Source organism: Heptranchias perlo, chromosome 28 (assembly GCF_035084215.1).
Source record: "Heptranchias perlo isolate sHepPer1 chromosome 28, sHepPer1.hap1, whole genome shotgun sequence".
NCBI lineage: Eukaryota > Metazoa > Chordata > Chondrichthyes > Hexanchiformes > Hexanchidae > Heptranchias > Heptranchias perlo.
In genome coordinates, this window is record NC_090352.1 from 16,737,410 (window position 1) to 16,757,792 (window position 20,383).

At 45.5% G+C, this 20,383-nt stretch overlaps 1 protein-coding gene across 2 annotated transcripts in view; it reads left to right on the forward strand.

Moving 5' to 3' along the window:
- Positions 1 to 9,519: 9,519 nt before the first annotated feature.
- The window catches only part of slc5a2 (solute carrier family 5 member 2), a 40,206-nt gene continuing 29,342 nt past the window's right edge, over positions 9,520 to 20,383 (forward strand). For both annotated transcript variants that reach the window (XM_068008132.1, XM_068008133.1), the window contains exons 1-3: positions 9,520 to 9,708; positions 17,956 to 18,027; positions 18,701 to 18,805. In XM_068008132.1, coding sequence (XP_067864233.1) covers positions 9,586 to 9,708; positions 17,956 to 18,027; positions 18,701 to 18,805 — 300 coding nt within the window. In that variant the 5' untranslated portion in view covers positions 9,520 to 9,585. The remainder of the gene's footprint in view (positions 9,709 to 17,955; positions 18,028 to 18,700; positions 18,806 to 20,383) is intronic.

Below are 20,383 nucleotides of genomic sequence, written 5' to 3' on the forward strand. Positions count from 1 at the left end.
TTTTACTGCTATTGCAGAGCACTTCAGTCCTCCCTTCCCCAACTGAAGATCTTAACCTGGCCTTACGCCTGATTTCAGGGTACAAAATTAGCTGGGGAAAGTCAGAGGTGCCTGTATAGTGAGTGGCAGCATATGATCTTATCTGGATTCCTAAATAGTTTGATTACTTGGGAGTAGTCTTCAAATCTAAATTACTCATTTGATGTTAATATCTTCAATTTCTGGCCGGCATTTGAAAGATTGCAAGAGGTGGGAATTTGTCTTCCTTTCATTACATTCTGCCTGCTCAGGTGGATGTAAAACAATGTTGTCTAATAGAAATTGCTGACTAGCCACATGTACTAATTTTAGTGGAAAATGTCTTACATACTCCCACACAACACAGCTAAATGTAGTTCACGTGTCTACTGAACAAATATCTACCACCATTCAGTAACCAAGGAAATAAAAACACTTGGAAACTTTGCTCCTCTTCTTACCATTTTACCAACAAACATACAAAAAGGTTAAAGTACACAAGCATACGCTGTGTGAACATGAGTATTGAGATCACATGCCTAACAATGGTGTCTATTACTCTTTTTATTTAATAATCAGAAATGCAATTAGCCACATGTGGCTAACATATTGGACAACATTGATGTAAGTGATCCCATGGCACTATCGGGTGTAGAACAGGGAGTGCTCGCTGTGTCCTCGCCAACATTCCTCTTTATATACAACACCACTAAAAACAGAATAACTGGTCATTCATTTCATTTGCTATCTGTGGGATGTTCCTGTGTGCAAATTAACTGCAGTGTTTGCCTATGTGACAACAGTGACTACACTTCAAAATTAATTTATTGATTATGAAACACTTTGGGAAGTCCTGAGCATATGATAAAGTGTATATAAATGCAAATTATTTTCTATCTGCACTCTCACCTTTAAAGGTCTATATATCTGCATTCCTAGACTTCTCTGTTCCTCCAATCTTAAGAATGCTACCATTCAAAGTGTACTTCCTTTCTCTGTTCTTTTTCCCAAAATGTATTATTTCATGTTTCCCTGCATTGACCTTCTACCACCGATCTGCACATTCCATTAAGCTACTCTGCAATTTGCTATGCTGTTATAAGTTTGGTATCATTGGCTTCCATAACTGGTCATTCATCCAATTTACTATTTGTGGGATCTTGTCGTGTGCAACTGGCTAAGACTCTTGGCTTTATTTTTTTTTATTCATTCGTGTTAAACATGGGCAAGGAAACCTACCGCCCTCCCTCAGCTGATGAATCAGTACTCCTCCATGTTGAGCACTATTTGGAGGGTAGCAAGGACACAGAATGTACTCTGGATGGGGGACTTCGATGTCCATCACGAAGAGTGGCTCAGTAGCACCACTACTAACCGAGCTGGCCGCGACCTGAAGGACATAGCTGCCAGTTTGGGCCTACGGCAGTTGGTGAGAGAACCAACACGAGGAGAAAACCTACTTGGCCTCGTCCTCACCAATCTACCTGTCACAGATGCATCTGTGCATGACAGTATTTGTAGGAGTGACCACTGTACAGTCCTTGTGGACACGAAGTCCCATCTTCACACTGAGAACACCATCCATCGTATTGTGTGGCACTACCACCGTGCTAAATGGGATAGATTCAGAACAGGAGAAATCCAATCCAGCAAATTAGCGCCCCATCAGTCTACTCTCAATCATCAGGAAAGTGATGGAAGGTGTCGTCGACAGTGCTGTCAAGCAGCACTTACTTACCAATAACCTGCTCACCGATGCTCAGTTTGGGTTCCGCCAGGACCACTCGGCTTCAGATCTCATTACAGCCTTGGTCCAAACATGGACAAAAGAGATGAAGTCCAGAGATGAGGTGAGAGTGGCTACCCTTGACATCAAGGCAGCATTTGACCGAGTGTGGCATCAAGGAACCCTAGTAAAATTGAAGTCAATGGGAATCAGGGGGAAAACTCTCCAGTGGCTGTAGTCATACCTAGCACAAAGGAAGATGGTAGTGATTGTTGGAGGCCAATCACCTCAGCCCCAGGACATCGCTGCAGGAGTTCCTCAGGGCAGTGTCCTAGGCCCAACCATCTTTAGCTGCTTCATCAATGACCTTTCCTCCATCATAAGGTCATAAGTGGGGATGTTCACTGATGATTGTCCAGTGTCTAGTTCCATTCGCAACCCCTCAGATAATGACGCAGTCCGTGCCCGCATGCAGCAAGACCTGGACAACATCCGGGCTTGCGTTAATAAGTGGCAAGTAACATTCGCGCCACACAAGTGCCAGGCAATGACCATCTCCAACAAGAGAGCGTCTAATCACCTCCCCTTGACATTCAAGGGCATTACCATTGCCGAATCCCCCACCATCAACATCCTGGGGGTCACCATTGACCAGAAGCTTAACTGGACCAGCCATATAAATACTGTGGCTACAAGAGCAGGTCAGAGACTGGGTATTCTGTGGCGAGTGAGTCACCTCCTGACTCCCCAAAGCCTTACCACCATCTACAAGTCACAAATCTGGAGTGCAATGGAATACTCTCCACTTGCCTGGATGAGTGTAGCTCCAACAACACTCAAGAAGCTCGACCATCCAGCACAAAACAGCCCACTTTATTGGCACCCCATCCACCACCGGCGCACCGTGGCTGTAGTGTGCTCCATCTACAAGATGCGCTGCAGCAACTTGCCAAGGCTTCTTTGACAGCACCTCCCAAAACTGCGACCTCTACCACCTAAGCACCTAGGACAAAGACAGCAGGCGCATGGGAGCACCACCATCTGCATGTTCCCCTCCAAGTCACACACAATCCTGACTTGAAAATATATCGCTGTTCCTTCATCGTCGCTGGGTCAAAATCCTGGAACTCCCTACCTAACAGCACTGTGGGACACGGACTGCAGCGGTTCAAGAAGGCGGCTCACCACCACCTTCTCAAGGGCAATTAGGGATGGGCAATAAATACTGGCCTTGCCAGCGATGTCCTGGGGCTGAGGTGATTGGCCTCCAACAATCACTACCATCTTCCTTTGTGCTAGGTATGACTACAGCCACTGGAGAGTTTTCCCCCTGATTCCCATTGACTTCAATTTTACTAGGGTTCCTTGATGCCACACTCGGTCAAATGCTGCCTTGATGTCAAGGGTAGCCACTCTCACCTCATCTCTGGACTTCATCTCTTTTGTCCATGTTTGGACCAAGGCTGTAATGAGATCTGAAGCCGAGTGGTCCTGGCGGAACCCAAACTGAGCATCGGTGAGCAGGTTATTGGTAAGTAAGTGCTGCTTGACAGCACTGTCGACGACACCTTCCATCACTTTCCTGATGATTGAGAGTAGACTGATGGGGCGCTAATTTGCTGGATTGGATTTCTCCTGTTCTGAATCTATCCCATTTAGCACGGTGGTAGTGCCACACAATACGATGGATGGTGTTCTCAGTGTGAAGATGGGACTTCGTGTCCACAAGGACTGTACAGTGGTCACTCCTACAAATACTGTCATGCACAGATGCATCTGTGACAGGTAGATTGGTGAGGACGAGGCCAAGTAGGTTTTCTCCTCGTGTTGGTTCTCTCACCAACTGCCGTAGGCCCAAACTGGCAGCTATGTCCTTCAGGTCGCGGCCAGCTCGGTTAGTAGTGGTGCTACTGAGCCACTCTTCGTGATGGACATCGAAGTCCCCCATCCAGAGTACATTCTGTGTCCTTGCTACCCTCCAAATAGTGCTCAACATGGAGGAGTACTGATTCATCAGCTGAGGGAGGGCGGTAGGTTTCCTTGCCCATGTTTAACCTGATGCCATGAGACTTCATGGGTCCGGAGTCAATGTTGAGGACTCCCAGGGCTACTCCCTCCTGACTGTTTACCAATGTGCCGCTACATCTGATGGGTCTGTCCTGCCAGTGGGACAGGGCATACCCAGGGATGGTGATGGAGGATTCTGGGACATTGGCCGAAAGGTATGATTCTGTGAGTATGGTTGTGTCAGGCTGCTGCTTGACTAGTCCCCAGATGTTAGTGAGGAGGACTTTGCAGGGTCAACTGGGCTTGGTTTTGGCCTTTTCCCTTGTCGTGTCCGGTGCCTAGTGGTCCATCCGGTTTTATTCTTATGATGATTTTTGTAGTAGGATTGTACAACTGAATGTCTTGCTAGGCCATTTCAGAGGGCAGTTAAGAATCAACCACCTTGCTGTGGGTCTGGAGTCACATATATGCCAGACCGGGTAAGGACGGCAGGTTTCCTTCCCTAAAGGGGCATTAGTGAACCAGACAGGTTTTTACAACAATCCGGTAGTTTCATGGTCACCATTGCTGATACTAGCTTTTTATTCTAGATTTTATTTTAATTAACTGAATTTAAATTCCCCAGCTGCCATGGCAGGATTTGAACTCATGTCTCCAGATTATTAGCCCAGGCCTCTGGATTACTAGTCCAGTAACATAACCACTATGCTACCATACCTGGTATAACAATAGTGACTGCTCTTCAAAAGAAATTCATTGGATTTGAAGCATTTAAAAACGTCATGAGGATGTGATAAGATGCTATATAAATTTAAAGATTTTTCTTTACCAGGTAAGATGGACGCTGTTAAAATGAATATAAGACTCAGGCTGTACTGTATTTTTAGTATGATTCCCTTGGCAATGCAAGCATTCTAGTTCAAGAAAATCAAACAAACCCCTAGAATAAATTTAACTAAGATGCAGTACAACCTGAAGATTTTGACCATACTGCAGCCTCTGGGACACCCCAAATCATACCTGTTGCATCTGCTGATTCCTCTTCTCCCTTTAACCTGCACTTCTACATCCCTTCAAATTTGTCATTTTCTTTCTTTAGTCATGCCAACCCCATCTATTGTTTCACCTCTTTCGAACTCTTCTTCCTTCCAATTTTCTTCTTACATTTTCTACTCCCAACTTCCAATCTAAAGAAGGTGTTTGTATGTGCTGATCATACAGCCCTGCTGCTTGCCTTAGTTCCCTTGAATCACCTGACTTCAGTCTCCTGTGGTTAACACTATATCTACTTTGACTCACCAGATTCATCTACTGTCTCCATCACTCTCCCACCTTAATAACCTTCTAGAACATTTCAACTTTTTAACAAACACAAAATTAAATCCATCGACTCTTAACTTCCTCTCTGGTGCAATCCACCATTCTTGGTGACTTTATTGTTCACCACTACCAATGGGCTCTGCATTTCTTTGATTGATCAGGCCAGGACTAATGCTGAGTCCATTGCTATCCTGAATGACTTTGAACAACTCATCAATCAGCCTACCTGTATCCCTGATTCAGCTAACCTGAATATTTTTTTCACAGCTTGACCCAACCTTCACACTCTCTCTGTTTCTTCACTGCTGGGCTAAAGTTTTGACAATACAACTTTTAAAATCAAAACATTGACTAATTATAACGAAAACCATACTGATCACAGCTATTTGTGCAATTTCTTTTTTATGTAAGGAACGGGTTCCAGTTCCTGAATATCCCTGCAGGGCAACATTCCACATTACAAATCTGCACCAAGTCACCCTTGGCTCGTATCCAGTGTGGAGCAGAGATCTACTGTAATTCAATAATGTAACCGGCCATATATCTGAAGTTTGTAAAGTCATGATTAGAAAAAGTTTATTCAAATTGAAATAAAAGGCTGCGTTCAGTCAGAAAAATCAAACTCTCTATAGTTTTTTTGTTTCCAATCAAAATGTTGTTTACTTATGTTAAATTCTTTTTGAGTAAGGGGCTGTGGTAAGATAGGGCCTTGTGAGTTATGTTGTGGAGGGTCGGGTACTGAGGATGTGGTGACTGTGAGTGTTCTATTCACAGCGCGTGTTTGGTCCCTATTCATCAATAAGGAAGTTTCATTGATCGAGCTTATTCTGAACCAGTCCACAGCCCCCATATACTCACATGGTAAGGAGCATCTCATGAAAAACTGCAGGAGAACTGGACTGAATGCTGATTTTGCATTAAACTTCAACTACGCAAGTAGCTTTTAAAAAATTAATTGGAAGTAATTAACTGAGTAATCTGCAGTTCTGTCAACTAGTGCGGTGAAACAAATCTGCTTTAAAGCAGTGCTGTCAGCATCATCAGCGAAATGTGAGGAGTGAGACTTGTATGTGCATTTATATAAATGGTGAGACACCATGCATTTTTAAACCAAACAACTGAGACTCAACAGATCTATAAAGTTTCCCTGTAGGGATTAACCAACTGTCAATAGTAATCAACGATCAGTGGACTCAGCTCTAAATAAAGCTTTAGGGGGCAAAATTAAGCCGTTTAACCCCTAGTGCACTCAGCCATTTCTTGATATCATGTGGAGTGAATCAAATTGGCTGAAGACTGGCTTCTGTGATGGTGGGGATATCGGGAGGAGGCCGAGATGGATCATCCACTCGGCACTTCTGGCTGAAGGTGGTTGCAAACGCTTCAGCCTTGTCTATTGCACTCACGTGCTGGACTCCGCTATCATTGAGGATGAGGATGTTTGCAGAGCCTCCTCCTACCGTTAGTTGTTTAATTGTTCACCACCATTCACGACTGGATGTGGCAGGACTGCAGAGCTCTGATCTGATCCGTTGGTTGTTGTGGAATCACTTAGCTCTGACTATAGCATGTTGCTTCTGCTGTTTAGCATGCACGTAGTCCTGAGTTGTAGCTTCACCAGGTTGGCACCTCATTTTTAGGTACGCCTGGTGCTGCCCCTGGCATGCTCTTCTACACTCCTCATTTAACCAGGGTTGATCCCCTGGCTTGTTGGTAATGGTAGAGTGAGGAATATGCCGGCCATGAGGTTACAGATTGTTCTGTAGCCTGGCCCATCGAGGTCATCATCTGACTTCTCTGCAGCAGAACTGGTGTGCGACCTCGCCCTCCGGTGAACTGGCACCCGCGGTATCCTTTCCTGGCGCTCCTGCGCATCTGTGCCCGGTGTCTCACCATGTGCAGATCCCTCCTCTATCCTAGCCTCTAAAGTACGCTCAGTGTCAGTCTCTGAGCTGGTGACTGCGAGTGTAAGATCGAGTGACCGTGTTCTTTCAACATCACTCTTTTCTTCCTCTGCCTCCTCTGATTTTGCAGGTTCCAGTTCTTTGGTATCTGAAATGACAAAGGTTCATGGGTTGAGTTGTGAGGGGAAAGAAGAAAGTAAAAAGTGTGTGCTTACATCATCTGCAGTACGTGAGTCAGAAAAGATTGTGGGATGAGGGAGAAGTGGGAAGCAAGAAGGAGGATTAGGTATGCAGAGACCCTCATCATCGATACCTCCAGCACCACCAGTGGCCATGACCTCAGTGATGGCCCTTCCAATGATGGCCAGCGCTCTCTTCTCCATGGGAGTTAAGACGTGTAGGCACGCTTGTCCTCCTTCAGTTCTTTCATGCTGCCTACTGTTATGTGCAACCTTCTCCTGCAAGAAAGAGGGGAAGTGCGTCAGTGAGTGTCCTGCAAGATGTCTGGGTGATGTGGCTGTCATGGTTGAATAGTTGCCTGTGTGTGTGACCTGTGAGTTGTGGATGTGTGGCTTGTAACAGTGGTAATGTGTGAGGGTGAGAGGAAGCATCTGATTTGAATGAGTACTGATTGAAAGAGATTGTTGGTTGGTGGTTGATGGGGGGGTGAAATGCATTGACCAGTTGATGAGGCTAATGATGCAGTTGGTATGATATGCCACTTGAAACTTGAACTCACTCACCTTGACAACTCGTGTTAAATCATTGAACTTCTCCCTGTACTGCATCCATGTTCTTGGCGCTATGCTCCTTGCATTTACCTCGACCGTTACTTCCTCCCATTGCATCTCGAGCATATGTCAGGAGGGCCTCTTGCCCCCTGCAGATATAGGATGCCCCTCCTTCTCTCCACCTATTGCACCAAGGCCTCTAGTGGATCATCAGAGAATCTTGGTACACTCTGTCTTGCAGGCGTAGCCATTCTTCAAAGTATTGGAGCACTGAATTACTTCTCAAATCACTTGCACCACTTCTTGCAGCCACAGTGCACCTCCCCTTTAAGAGGTGCAGACTGCCTTTAAGTAGCGCTAACCACTCGCGATATTGGGATCAGTGCTGATGCGTGCAGCCAATCAACAGCGCAGGTAGTGCTGGCTGCACGCAGGAATCATTTAAAACAGCAGGCAGTACGAATGTTACGTTTGCCTGCATAGCAACGAACAGGCGTGGGTTAATCGCAGACCCTGATCCCAGCACTTGTGTTTGGGGAATATCCAATTTAACCCTCAGTGTCTTTTGTTGAGAGCTTCAGTTTGTGAAGGCATGCGAAAGGTTTATTTACCCTCTCCAAAAGGACATTGCTGTGGTTGTGGTTCAGGTGAGAGCCATCCCTACGCTATAGCCTTCCCTCGTTCCAGAAATTACCCCAGTGCCCTGAGAATTTGAACTCTTCCCTCCTACACCAGCCTTTCAGCCACGTGATCACCTTCATAATCTTCCTCTCCTAACCTGTACAGTTTGTTACACAGGAGCATCCAGAGATTACTCCCTTGAGGCCTTGTTTTTCAATCTAGTGCCTAATTCCTTAAACTCCTGCTACAAGATCTTGAACGTTCTTCTGTGTCATTGGTTCCAATATAGACCATAAACTTTGCCTGCTCTCCCTTTCTTCCCAGACATTTTTCCATTCGTTCAATGATATCCTTCACCCTGATACCAGGAAGGCAACATACCATTCAGAACTCCCGGTCACAACTGCAAGAGAGCAGTCTATTTCCTTGACAATAGAATCTTCCACTTTTTCTACTCTCTTCTGGTCCACATGCCTCTCACAGCCTTCGGTAGTTCTCTTCTCCATGCTACCATCCTCCTCTGAGGCACTATCACTTTCCACCTCACAGTTGTCTAACACTATGTATCTATTGGACAATTCAGTAACTCGGGTTGCCTACACCTGTGAGTCCCGCCTTCCTCTGCTGTCCCTGTCAATGGTCACCCAATTCTCTCTTTTGACACTATCCTTATTCCCTAAAATGGCTAACAGTGCCCTTTAGGTAACCACATTCTGGAGATCCCAGAGTGTGGCCAATTGCTCCCCAAGAAGAGACCCTCTGCTCCAGAGGCTCAATTCTGCAATACTCAATGCAAATATACTGCCCCTGGATACACTGAGGATCCATGTGCCTGGCCTACTTAAAAACGTGAACATGTTAGTCTGAATTCCTGCTAGCAAGAATAAACCCTGGTTATTCAGCTAACATAAGTATTACACTTAGTATCACATCAAGTGAGGCCAGCTAAGTCAGCACAGACCTGGGATGGAACCTGGGCTCTCCCTGATCTGTGTATCTCAGTACCACAAGGGGTACCATATTTATCCATTAAGATTTTTTTGATGGAATCCGTTGCGAGGATCATTATTGGAAAGTCTCCCCTGAGTGGGGCCTGGTGCTGAATAGGGAGATTCTCGGCACTCAGTAACCTATTAAATGTAATTGGTTCAATCATTACTCACCAGCCCTGTATTAATAGGCCAGTCCCCCATACTGTCAGACGCTATCTCAGCTTCTTTCCTGCTAGTTACTCTCCCTCTCTGCATACTGAGCTAAAATGAAGGCATCTGCGTCTCCAACACCAATCACGTCTCCATCCCAAACTGTGGCCATCAACAATGCTGCGGATATTAGCGTGATCGTCATGTACTTTGTTTTGGTCATCAGCGTTGGATTGTGGGTAAGTGTTCACTCCCTCACGTAGCAGCGGTTCTAATCTTCTTGAATGTTTTTTCTTCAGCGCACTATTTTACATAGTCGGCCATGTTTTATTTAAATGTTTATTCCCATTTTTGTTCCCTGCTGTCCTGATCACACTGTCCCATTACTGGGTACAGTTCCGCTGTCCCATACTGGGGTAAAGTTCCACTGCCCCATACTGGGGTAAAGTTCCACTGTCCCATTCTGGGTATGGTTCTACTGCCCCATACTGGGTTACAGTTCCACTGCCCCATACTGGGTTACAGTTCCACTGCCCCATTCTGGGTTACAGTTCCACTGCCCCATTCTGGGTTACAGTTCCACTGCCCCATTCTGGGTTACAGTTCCACTGCCCCATTCTGGGTTACAGTTCCACTGCCCCATTCTGGGTTACAGTTCCACTGCCCCATTCTGGGTTACAGTTCCACTGCCCCATTCTGGGTTACAGTTCCACTGCCCCATTCTGGGTTACAGTTCCACTGCCCCATTCTGGGTTACAGTTCCACTGCCCCATTCTGGGTTACAGTTCCACTGCCCCATTCTGGGTTACAGTTCCACTGCCCCATTCTGGGTTACAGTTCCACTGCCCCATTCTGGGTTACAGTTCCACTGCCCCATTCTGGGTTACAGTTCCACTGCCCCATTCTGGGTTACAGTTCCACTGCCCCATTCTGGGTTACAGTTCCACTGCCCCATTCTGGGTTACAGTTCCACTGCCCCATTCTGGGTTACAGTTCCACTGCCCCATTCTGGGTTACAGTTCCACTGCCCCATTCTGGGTTACAGTTCCACTGCCCCATTCTGGGTTACAGTTCCACTGCCCCATTCTGGGTTACAGTTCCACTGCCCCATTCTGGGTTACAGTTCCACTGCCCCATTCTGGGTTACAGTTCCACTGCCCCATTCTGGGTTACAGTTCCACTGCCCCATTCTGGGGTACAGTTCCACTGCCCCATTCTGGGGTACAGTTCCACTGCCCCATACTGGGGTACAGTTCCACTGCCCCATACTGGGGTACAGTTCCACTGCCCCATACTGGGGTACAGTTCCACTGCCCCATACTGGGGTACAGTTCCACTGCCCCATACTGGGGTACAGTTCCACTGCCCCATACTGGGGTACAGTTCCACTGCCCCATACTGGGTTACAGTTCCACTGCCCCATACTGGGTTACAGTTCCACTGCCCCATACTGGGTTACAGTTCCACTGCCCCATTCTGGGTTACAGTTCCACTGCCCCATTCTGGGGTAAAGTTCCACTGCCCCATTCTGGGTTACAGTTCCACTGCCCCACACCGGGGTATAGTTCCAGCACATCTCGTCAGCAGAGAGCTGCTGTGAGTCTCACTTTGGCTCCAGGATTGGCCCCAGAATTCTTACAACCAAAGGTAATTGATGCCTTAAAATCTTTAAAATCATGGCCTCCCTGATATAGGCCTATCCCGCCACCATCAGAGCAAAGTAGACCTGATCCAATTTTCCGGGCTGTTGTTGGGGTGATGCACCTTTACAGATGCGGGCCACCCACTTCATGTATGCAGTTGACCCTGTACCCATAACTCAGGACAGGGTCTGGGTCTCCCTGTATCGGCAGACTTGGGCCCTTTGTTTTTATGTAACTTTCCGTTTCAGGTGTGCAATTTAGTAGCTTAGGGCTCAATCTCTTGTCTTTTCTGAGTTAGTTGATCTCACTCACTGTGCTACTAAAACACGCAGAGCAGGAAGAACTTGGGTTCCATCCCAGTCTGTGCTGAGTTAGCCCATCCTAGACAGGCAGTAGTAGAAGTGCTACAATTGGCTTCAATGCCTCTGGGTTATGGATGGAAAAAATCAGCCAGGAATCCTGCTACTGATGAGTGTTTGGTGACTCCTGTTAGAAAATGTGTGTATATGGACATCAGGTAAGGACAGGATTGGGGACATCTGTGATCCTCCCCACAGTTGAGTATCACACCGACACTCACTGTCTAGTCTCTCTCATGAAGAATGGCCTTGGGTGAGGTACCAAAGGCCAACCAGTACCAGAGGCCAACCAGCACCAGTGGAATCTACCTCGACAACAGTCAGCTCTTTCAAAAAGAGGGGAGAAAACTGGAGATGGGGATTAGGGAAAGCTTGTGCCAACACTTCAGGATGCATTTACGCTGGCAGTTTAGTGAAATTGTGTGAATTGATTTCAGCTTCACATCAATGCTAAAACCTGCAGTGTGAATCCTGAATCAGAGCCCAATCTAACTCCTGAGAGAAGCAGAACAAGACTCCCTGGATTGAAGGGGGCAGTGTCATGCTGCTTCAGTTTGACACCATATGGAATATAAATGCAGTGTGATGTGAAATCTGGTTTGCAACGGGCTCCCTAAATGCTTTATAAACTTACCTGCTCTTAACTGAAATGTTTAGATGGAGGGGATTCTCCCCTTACCCACTCTCCAACTGTGGTGAGACAGCTCTGTCCATGCATGTATCCAGCTGCAGCTATTGGTCTCAGATGTCGAACTGTAGTGTAATTGCATCCTCAGTGGCTTTCTAAGTCTATACATTATATTAGGAGTCTTGCGTATGGTGTGAACTCCCTGTAAGCATTACAGTTACTTCCTGTAACACTTTCCCCATCACATTTTGTTGATAATACCCCTCTTGTGATATAACAGTTTATCCTCCAACTCACCATGAGCAGCACCATGCTTGTGTACTGTTAAAATACTTGCATTTATATAACACTTCATAATGTGACTCCGAAATATCCCAAAGCACTTCACATTCAGTGAATTACTTTGAAATGTAGTGATGGTTGTTGTATAGGCAAAATTGACTATCATTTTATGCATAGCAAGATGCCACAGCAATGACCAGTTGATCTGTTTCTTGATTGTGTTGGTTATGGGAGGAATGCTTGCTGAGCAACTGGGAATACTCCATGCTCTTCTTCCAATGCTGCCATGGGGTCTTTAGCATCCACACGAACAACCAGAACAGGGAAATAGGCTACAGTCTAATGGCTTGTTTGAAGATGGTACCTCCAACAATGCAGCACTCTCCCAGTAGTACACTGGAGCATCAGCCTAGATTAAAGACTGGAGTGGGGCTGATTATTTCACACAATATTCTGTAATATTTCACCTGAACCTGAAGGTTTACAGAGCAATAATTACAGGGGAACATAATTTGACAAAAGATTCACCTCTTGTTTGAGTGGATTTATTACTGTAATATTAGTGTTTACTTCAAGGTCACAGTGGCTCAGCTGAAAGGGAAGAAAACTGATAGGACCAGGACATGAGTTTCCCTATATGTGCCTGCAGTGTAAGGGTTAAAAGTCAACTTTATTATTAAATGGGAGCGAGGCATGGTTAATTTAAGAGTAAGGGAGTTGTCAGCCTGCATTTCAGAATATTCCATCTGCCCTGTAAAGGTTTACAGAGCGAAAGAGTCAAAGGTCCCACGTATAATTACAAGAGAACATTACTGAATTTTAATTGCCCAGTCACCTAGTACAGTTGTCAGAATAAGCTAAAGATTAAAGAGGAACATCGTATCAAAGACCTTGTTTACCCTGTTAGTTTACTGACCGGAACGGGCCATCGTTTTGGAAAGAACCCAGCAGAATCATATCCATGTGATCTACACAAGGATATTCAGAGGGCAGTAAATGGAATTGTTCCTCCTATATCTAGTTCCTTCTACCACAATAGCCTCAATATTGCCAGGAGGCTAGGATTTGCACGAGAGAGGAGAGAAGGTACGTAAAAACACAAGAATATACAAGGGTTTCCAAAATTACTGCAATCTGTATTAAATTAACACCAGTATGGAATTTTGAGTTGAAAGAATTGGGTTTCAATCAGATGGGTGGTGGCCTCGAATGGGCCTAATTTAGATGGTGGGCCTCAGCTTGGGCTCAATTAGGTGGCAGATCTCAATTGACGCAATAGTACAGTGACCTGGATCTGGCTTTCCTCCACTTATGCTGGTCGTTAAGTCAAGAGCAGGCTGCCCACATATAAAGTGGGCACTGTGTCCTCATGCTACATTTCAGATGCCCTGATGTTTCAAGAGACAGGCTGAAAGTTGTGCACTAATCATTTTTGGGAAATTGGTTATAAATTTCCTGCAGCGCCACTCTGCCAAGGCTTTAGACTACCAGTCTGCCCTGACCCTGACCCCAATCCCATTAACTTCAGTAGAGAGTAAAATCGGGCAGGGTGTAAGATGGGTGTCAGATCCAAACCCAGCCCGTTCCTGCTGGGCGAGTTAGGTTAAAATCAGGGCTCAAGTTTATCTTCTTTGTATTTCCTCATTCCAGGCACCATCCTAGTAAATCTGCATTATACCCTCGCTTAATCCACAATATTCTTCCTATAGTGTGGAGCCCTATAATGCACACAGTGCCCTAACTGAAGTCTTATTAAGGTTTTATATAGGCTCATCATTACCTCTTGGCTTTTTTATTCTATAACTCTTGTGATAAAACCTAAAACTTTACAACCTTATCAAGCTGAGGTGCTGCTTTTAATGTCCTGTGAATCTATACCCCTAAATTTCACAGCACCAAACCTACTTCCATTCAGGGTATAATTACTGCTGTTATTTTTTTACTAAATTGCATGACCTCACACTGGCATTGAATTCCATCTATTTCTTTTTAGGCCATCTTATCAATATCCCTTTATGGCTTCCTTTAGTCTTCGAAAGAACTAATTGTACCTCCTATTTTGGTATCATTTGCAAATTTCAACAACACCCCTTTTAGGCCTATATCCAAATCATTGATCTACGCAGTGAACAGAAGTGACTCTAGAATTGGGGGATGTAGTTAATGCTGAGGAGGACTGCGACAAAATGCAGGAAGACATTAATAAACTTGCAGAATGGGCAAAGGAATTTTAATGTGATAAGTGTGAAGTGGTACATTTTGGTAGGAATAATAAGGCGGCCACATACTCCATGGAAAATAAGGGTCTAAACGGGGTAGAAGAGCAAAGGGATTTAGGGGCACAGATACACAAGTTAATAAGACCATAAAAACAGCAAACCAAGCATTGAGGTTCATTTCTAGAGGGACAGAATTAAAAAGCAGAGAAGTTATGCTAAACTTGTACAGAACCTTGGTTAGACCACACTTGGAGTACTGTGAACAGCTCTGGTCTCCACACTATAAAAAGGATATAGAGGCACTGGAGAAGGTGCAAAAAAGATTTACTAGGATGATACCAGAAATGTGGGGTTATACCTATCAGGAAAGATTGAGCAGGCTGGGGCTTTTTTCTCTAGAAAAGGGAAGACTGAGGGGTGACCTGATAGAGATCTTTAAGATTATGAAAGGGTTTGATAGGTTAGATGTAGAGAAGATGTTTCTACTTGCGTGGTAGACCAGAACTAGGGGCCATAAATATAAGATAGTCACTAACATATCCAATAGGGAATTCAGGAGAAACTTCTTCACCCAGAGAATGGTAAGAATGTGGAACTCGTTATCACAAGGAGTAGTTGAGGCAACTAGCGTAGATGCATTTAAGGGGAAGCAAGATAAACACATGAGGGAGAAATGAACAGAAGGATATGTTGATAGGGTTAGATGAAGGGTGAGGAGAGGCTTACATGGAGCATAAACACTGGCATGGACCTGTTGGGCCAAATGGCCTGTTTCTGTGCTGTACATTCTTTGTAATTCCTCATAGAACAAAAAGGTTAGAGTGCACATGCATACACCATGTGAATATAAGTATTGAGATCACATGCCGAACAACAATCTATTGCTCATTTTTTATTTACAATTAACAATTAGCTGCTCTAGATTCCCAATTAGCCACATGTGGCTAGTGGCTAATATATTGGACAACACTGCTTTAGCAGAATTGGGGTCCCATTTAGGATACGCTTGTACATGTGTTATTTGGAAGAGGAGGATGATCAGGAAGCACTCCTGATGCCTGGGAGGTGGAATATCATCATCAGAGAAGGGCACTACCCACCTCCAAAGAATCTATCAACCAAAGGACATTATTGGCCCTAACAGAGGAGCAGTGCCTTCACAGGCTTAGGCTTAGGTTCAGCAGGTAGGTAGTCTGGGAGTTCTGTTAACTGCTGCAAGAGAACCAGATTCCAGGGCTGGCACAGCACTGCCAGTAACAGTCAAGATCACCAACACCTTGAACTTATTTTCCTCCTGGTGTTTCCAGAGGACCACTGATGACATTAGCAACATACGTCAGCAGTACATTCAGCAAGTTACTGGTGTCTTATTTTCCAGAGCCAACCAATAAATTTCCTTCCCTATAGTTCCCTGGGATAAACAGGCCCAAGGCCTAGGGTTCTTTAGAATGACTGGATCCTCCAAAGTCCAGGGCTTTTTTTGAGAACACGCTGTCATTGCCTGACAGAACAAATGGGGCCCTGTAACACAACCCTGGGAAGTCTCCAGCATCATCATGGATTACTGCATTCTATACAACACTGCCATTGCTCGGAGAAGCAGCAGTAAGAGGACTCAAACAAGGAGCTGGAAGACATGACTGAGGAGTCAGAAGAGGCAAAGGAGCCAGTGTCAGAAGTCCATTTGCAAACCACACGAGCCATTCACAAAATCTTGATTGACAAATCATTCTCATGCACACTCCAAGAATCTTTCCCATTTCCACTCCTTCCACACTCCTCCTACCATCTTCCCTGTCATCTGAAATAAATTAGCATTCCAACATTACCAAGACCACCGCCCGTATGTCCCAGCAAAGACTATTCCTCTTCAGAGCACATTTGTTAACCTGCCACATAAATGAAAGGTTGGCCAAACAGAATCTACTGTGCCAAAATAATTTATTCACAAAATAACAAGTGCATTTAAACCGAGGTGCTTTAGTCGGTACACATTGTGCTCACCTACCTAATCTGGTGCTTCTTCTCAGTTCAGGCCCCATGGCAGGAGCCTGTGAAATGAATGGCAGCTCTGTGTCAATGAAAGGATCAAAGTGCCTCTCGACTTCTATGAGCATAGCCCCCAGTTGCCCTGCTTTAAGCTGCTGCACTACTAGTGTGGGGCAACTCTTCCTTGCTTGCTTTCTGGCTCCTGTGAATTTTTCGGTGCAGGGGAGGAGGGAATCAGACCGGTGTGGCTGTGTTGTCATCAGGAGAGACAGCGACATCATCCTGTGCCAGGTCTGACCTGCCCTTTTTCCTGGCCTCCATGTCACTGTGCCTACTGATCTGTGCGTGAGCAGCCCCATTGCAACAATGGCATTGTGGAAGCCCACACCAATCTCTCACCTCATTTGACTAAATTCATCAGTTATTCTATCCATAGAAGAGGTGAGGTTGTATCCCCAGGCTGTATAAAAGCAGTCCGAGCATTCACAAGGGGTACAGATTCTGGCATAATGGCCTCTGCCATGAGGGGCTGGGCTGCAGTTGGCCCTGGAACTGCTACTTGTTTCAAGGGGTCTGCATGGTATTAATGCCCTACATAGGTATCTGGATATGGCATCTTCCACACTAGCTGCCATGTGTCAGAAGCTACCAGGTACATCCTGCAATAACTCCAACAATTTGACTCATGCTCCAAAATCATCCTTCTTTTAAAAGCTGGACTGGGGGGGGATCTGAATCTCTGGCCACATCAGCTGTGAATAGAAGTGACCTCATCCTCCAGGCAGTTGCTTCCCCTTCCTCCTTGACCACCTCCACCTGCTCCTGCTCACCTGTGCTCCGCCTATCAACTAGTTCAAACTGAGTATTTAAGTTTCCCGGGGTGGATGGACCTGTGCCGGTGATGAGCAACGTGAGATGGAACGGCAAGATGCCAGGTGAGGTGCTGCTTGGCTCCACTTATGAAGGCCTCTAGCCAGCTTCTCCTGCCATACCTGCAGAAATATAAAGAGGACAAATGTTTGGAGCCCTCCCACAGAACAAATTAGCAGGCTTCATGCGATATGCCAGCTTGTGTGTCTGAATAGAATGGAGTGTGAAGGAGGGATCAGTGTGGTACAAACTTTGAGTGGTGCCATGCCTTCTGTTTTCACATCTCCTAATTCCTGCTCCTGTCCTTACATTTGGAGGACATGCTCCCTGAATGGGGTAAAATCATGTAATATTTGACCCCACCCCCTCCCCTCCAATTGCAAACATCTGCCATCGGTTATACACCTGCTCGCTGTTTCTCCTTCCTAAACAGAAACATGCATGATTACCTGCCAATGTAATCTGATCTGTTATCTATATATTTTGTTCTTTTTAGTCCATGTGTAGGACCAACCGTGCGACAGTGGGTGGGTACTTCTTGGCCGGGAGGGACATGCGATGGTACACAGTAAGTGACATTTATTTTATTGATTTAAATTTAATTGACAACAGCTTCTTAAATTATAGCAAACTAACAGCACTGTGGGAGAACCGTCACCACACGGACTGCAGCGGTTCAAGAAGGAGGCTCACCACCACCTTCTCAAGGGCAATTAGGGATGGGCAATAAATGCCGGCCTCGCCAGCGACGCCCACATCCCATGAACGAATAAAAAAAAAATTACCATAATACTGAAATCTTAAGGAAACTAAAATCAATTTTGTGTTAATTCACAACTGGGCCATTGTTGGGCAGAAAATCTCAATCGGCTGGTGAGCCACAGCCTGAATATGTGAAAGTACAAATGGTTGGATTGATTAATAACTCCATAAGCCATGGGAATTAACCTTAATGGCTATAAAATTGTTAAGCAGCAGCAAGTAACTTTTAAGACTATTTGGGCAATAAAGAAATTCCTCAATTTAGATTCCTCAACTAGGCCTCAATCAGGCGGTAATTGATTGCATCCAGCTTCCTGAGCTGAAAGTTCAGTATGCTAACTTATTTTGATGCCCAGTTCTCTGTAAACTTCTTATAGTAAAATTTATTTTTTGATATCCAATTCTCCAGTCTTGCAGCAGAAGAAAGATTTAGTTTAAAAAAAAAACTCGCCGAGTCTCTTTCTCAATTCCCCCTCTAGGTTGGAGCCTCACTTTTTGCTAGTAACATCGGAAGCGGACACTTTGTCGGTTTAGCGGGAACAGGGGCGGCAAACGGCTTGGCCGTTGGTGGCTTTGAGTGGAATGTAAGTGTGGTGAAACCAGTATGACATCACTTGGTAGGCAATTAACCTTTTATGCATGCTGATTGGTGCGTCTTTGGGATTGCAAGTTTTGCCCAGCTGGACCCTCTTCGTGTCCACACTACAGCTTGACACACTTCGCTATGTATTCCCCTAGTGGGAAAACACAATATTCCGGACAAAACTCTAGCAATCAGACACATTACTGTCTCCAGACCCCAGGGATCTGATGCATTACTGCCTCTGAACTCCCGTGATTAGATATATTACAATCCCCGGGTCCACAGTGATCATTACTATCCTTGGATCCCTAGGGATCAGGTGCATTACTCTCCCTGGACCCCCAGGGATCTTGTACATTAATAGTGCATTACTGTCCCTGGACTCTCAGGGATCAGGTGCATTACTGACCCTGGACCCCCAGGGATCTCGTACATTAATGGTGTATTTCTGTCCCTGGACCCTGAGGGATCAGATACATACATCCCACGTACAAACGTATCAACTGGATGAGATATATTTGATGAAATTTGATTAAAGTTTGTCACCTGGTAGCTGATATCTCTCTCACCTCCAGCTTCCATTCTCCCTCTCCATATCAACCTCTCTTTCCTCTATTTTATCGATAGTCCTATGGTCAATGCTCCTCTGAATTTTCTTCTTTTGTCCTCATATGATACAAATACCATTCTTACCTCCCTACCTCCTCATCTTGTTGAAATCAAGATGCATCACACTGTCTCCTGCTCTAACTCATTCTTTCCCAGGATCCCATCATGTCCCTCTGTCCTCCTTTCCTCTTGCAATGTACAGACTTTTAAAACCTAAACATGGTGTCATCTAGCCACTACTTCCTTATTTACCTCATCATCTCTCCTGCACATTTCAACCTTGGTGCTGTCCTGCACTCTAAACCCCTCACCTGGGTCTCCAGGTGCATCCTCCAATACTCTACCCTTCACATCTGTCTCTGAACCTGGATATCAGTTCATCATTGCTCCAAGCTGATTCCACCCTATGTACGTCAACTTTATCCCACCACGGGACCCCTGACTTTAACCTTGGACTCCCTCCTACTGTCTCCTCTCTATTCTCCGTTATTACCAGGACATATCTATCCGAATCTTGCTATGTAACCATACCTATGTAACTTGAGTTTCCCTGTGTCCACTCACATGGGCGTTTTGGCTGCCGTTCCGATCCCGAGCCCATCGCTTCTATTTCCCCTTTTTCACTTTTTTTCTTCTTTCTCTTTACCCCTCCTAGGCCCCTCTTTCCTATCGTCATGCCTCCTCTCATTTCTCCACTCTCGGGTAATCTGCCCCCCCAAATCCATACCCCAACCCTTCAGCACTCCTCGACCTTCCTACTCTCCTGGCGCCATCCCAGGCTTGACTGCCTCTTAGATAAGCCTACAGCTTCCCTCGGTGCCTCTCTTGGCATCCTTTGAAGGGCCCACCGAGACACTCGTCGCTGCCTCCTTACGAGCAGCAACCCCAACTGCTCCATCCTACTCTCTCGCTGACTTTCCTGCCCAGCATGCCAATCTCCTTCTCGTCTCAATGACCCTGTAGACTCTGC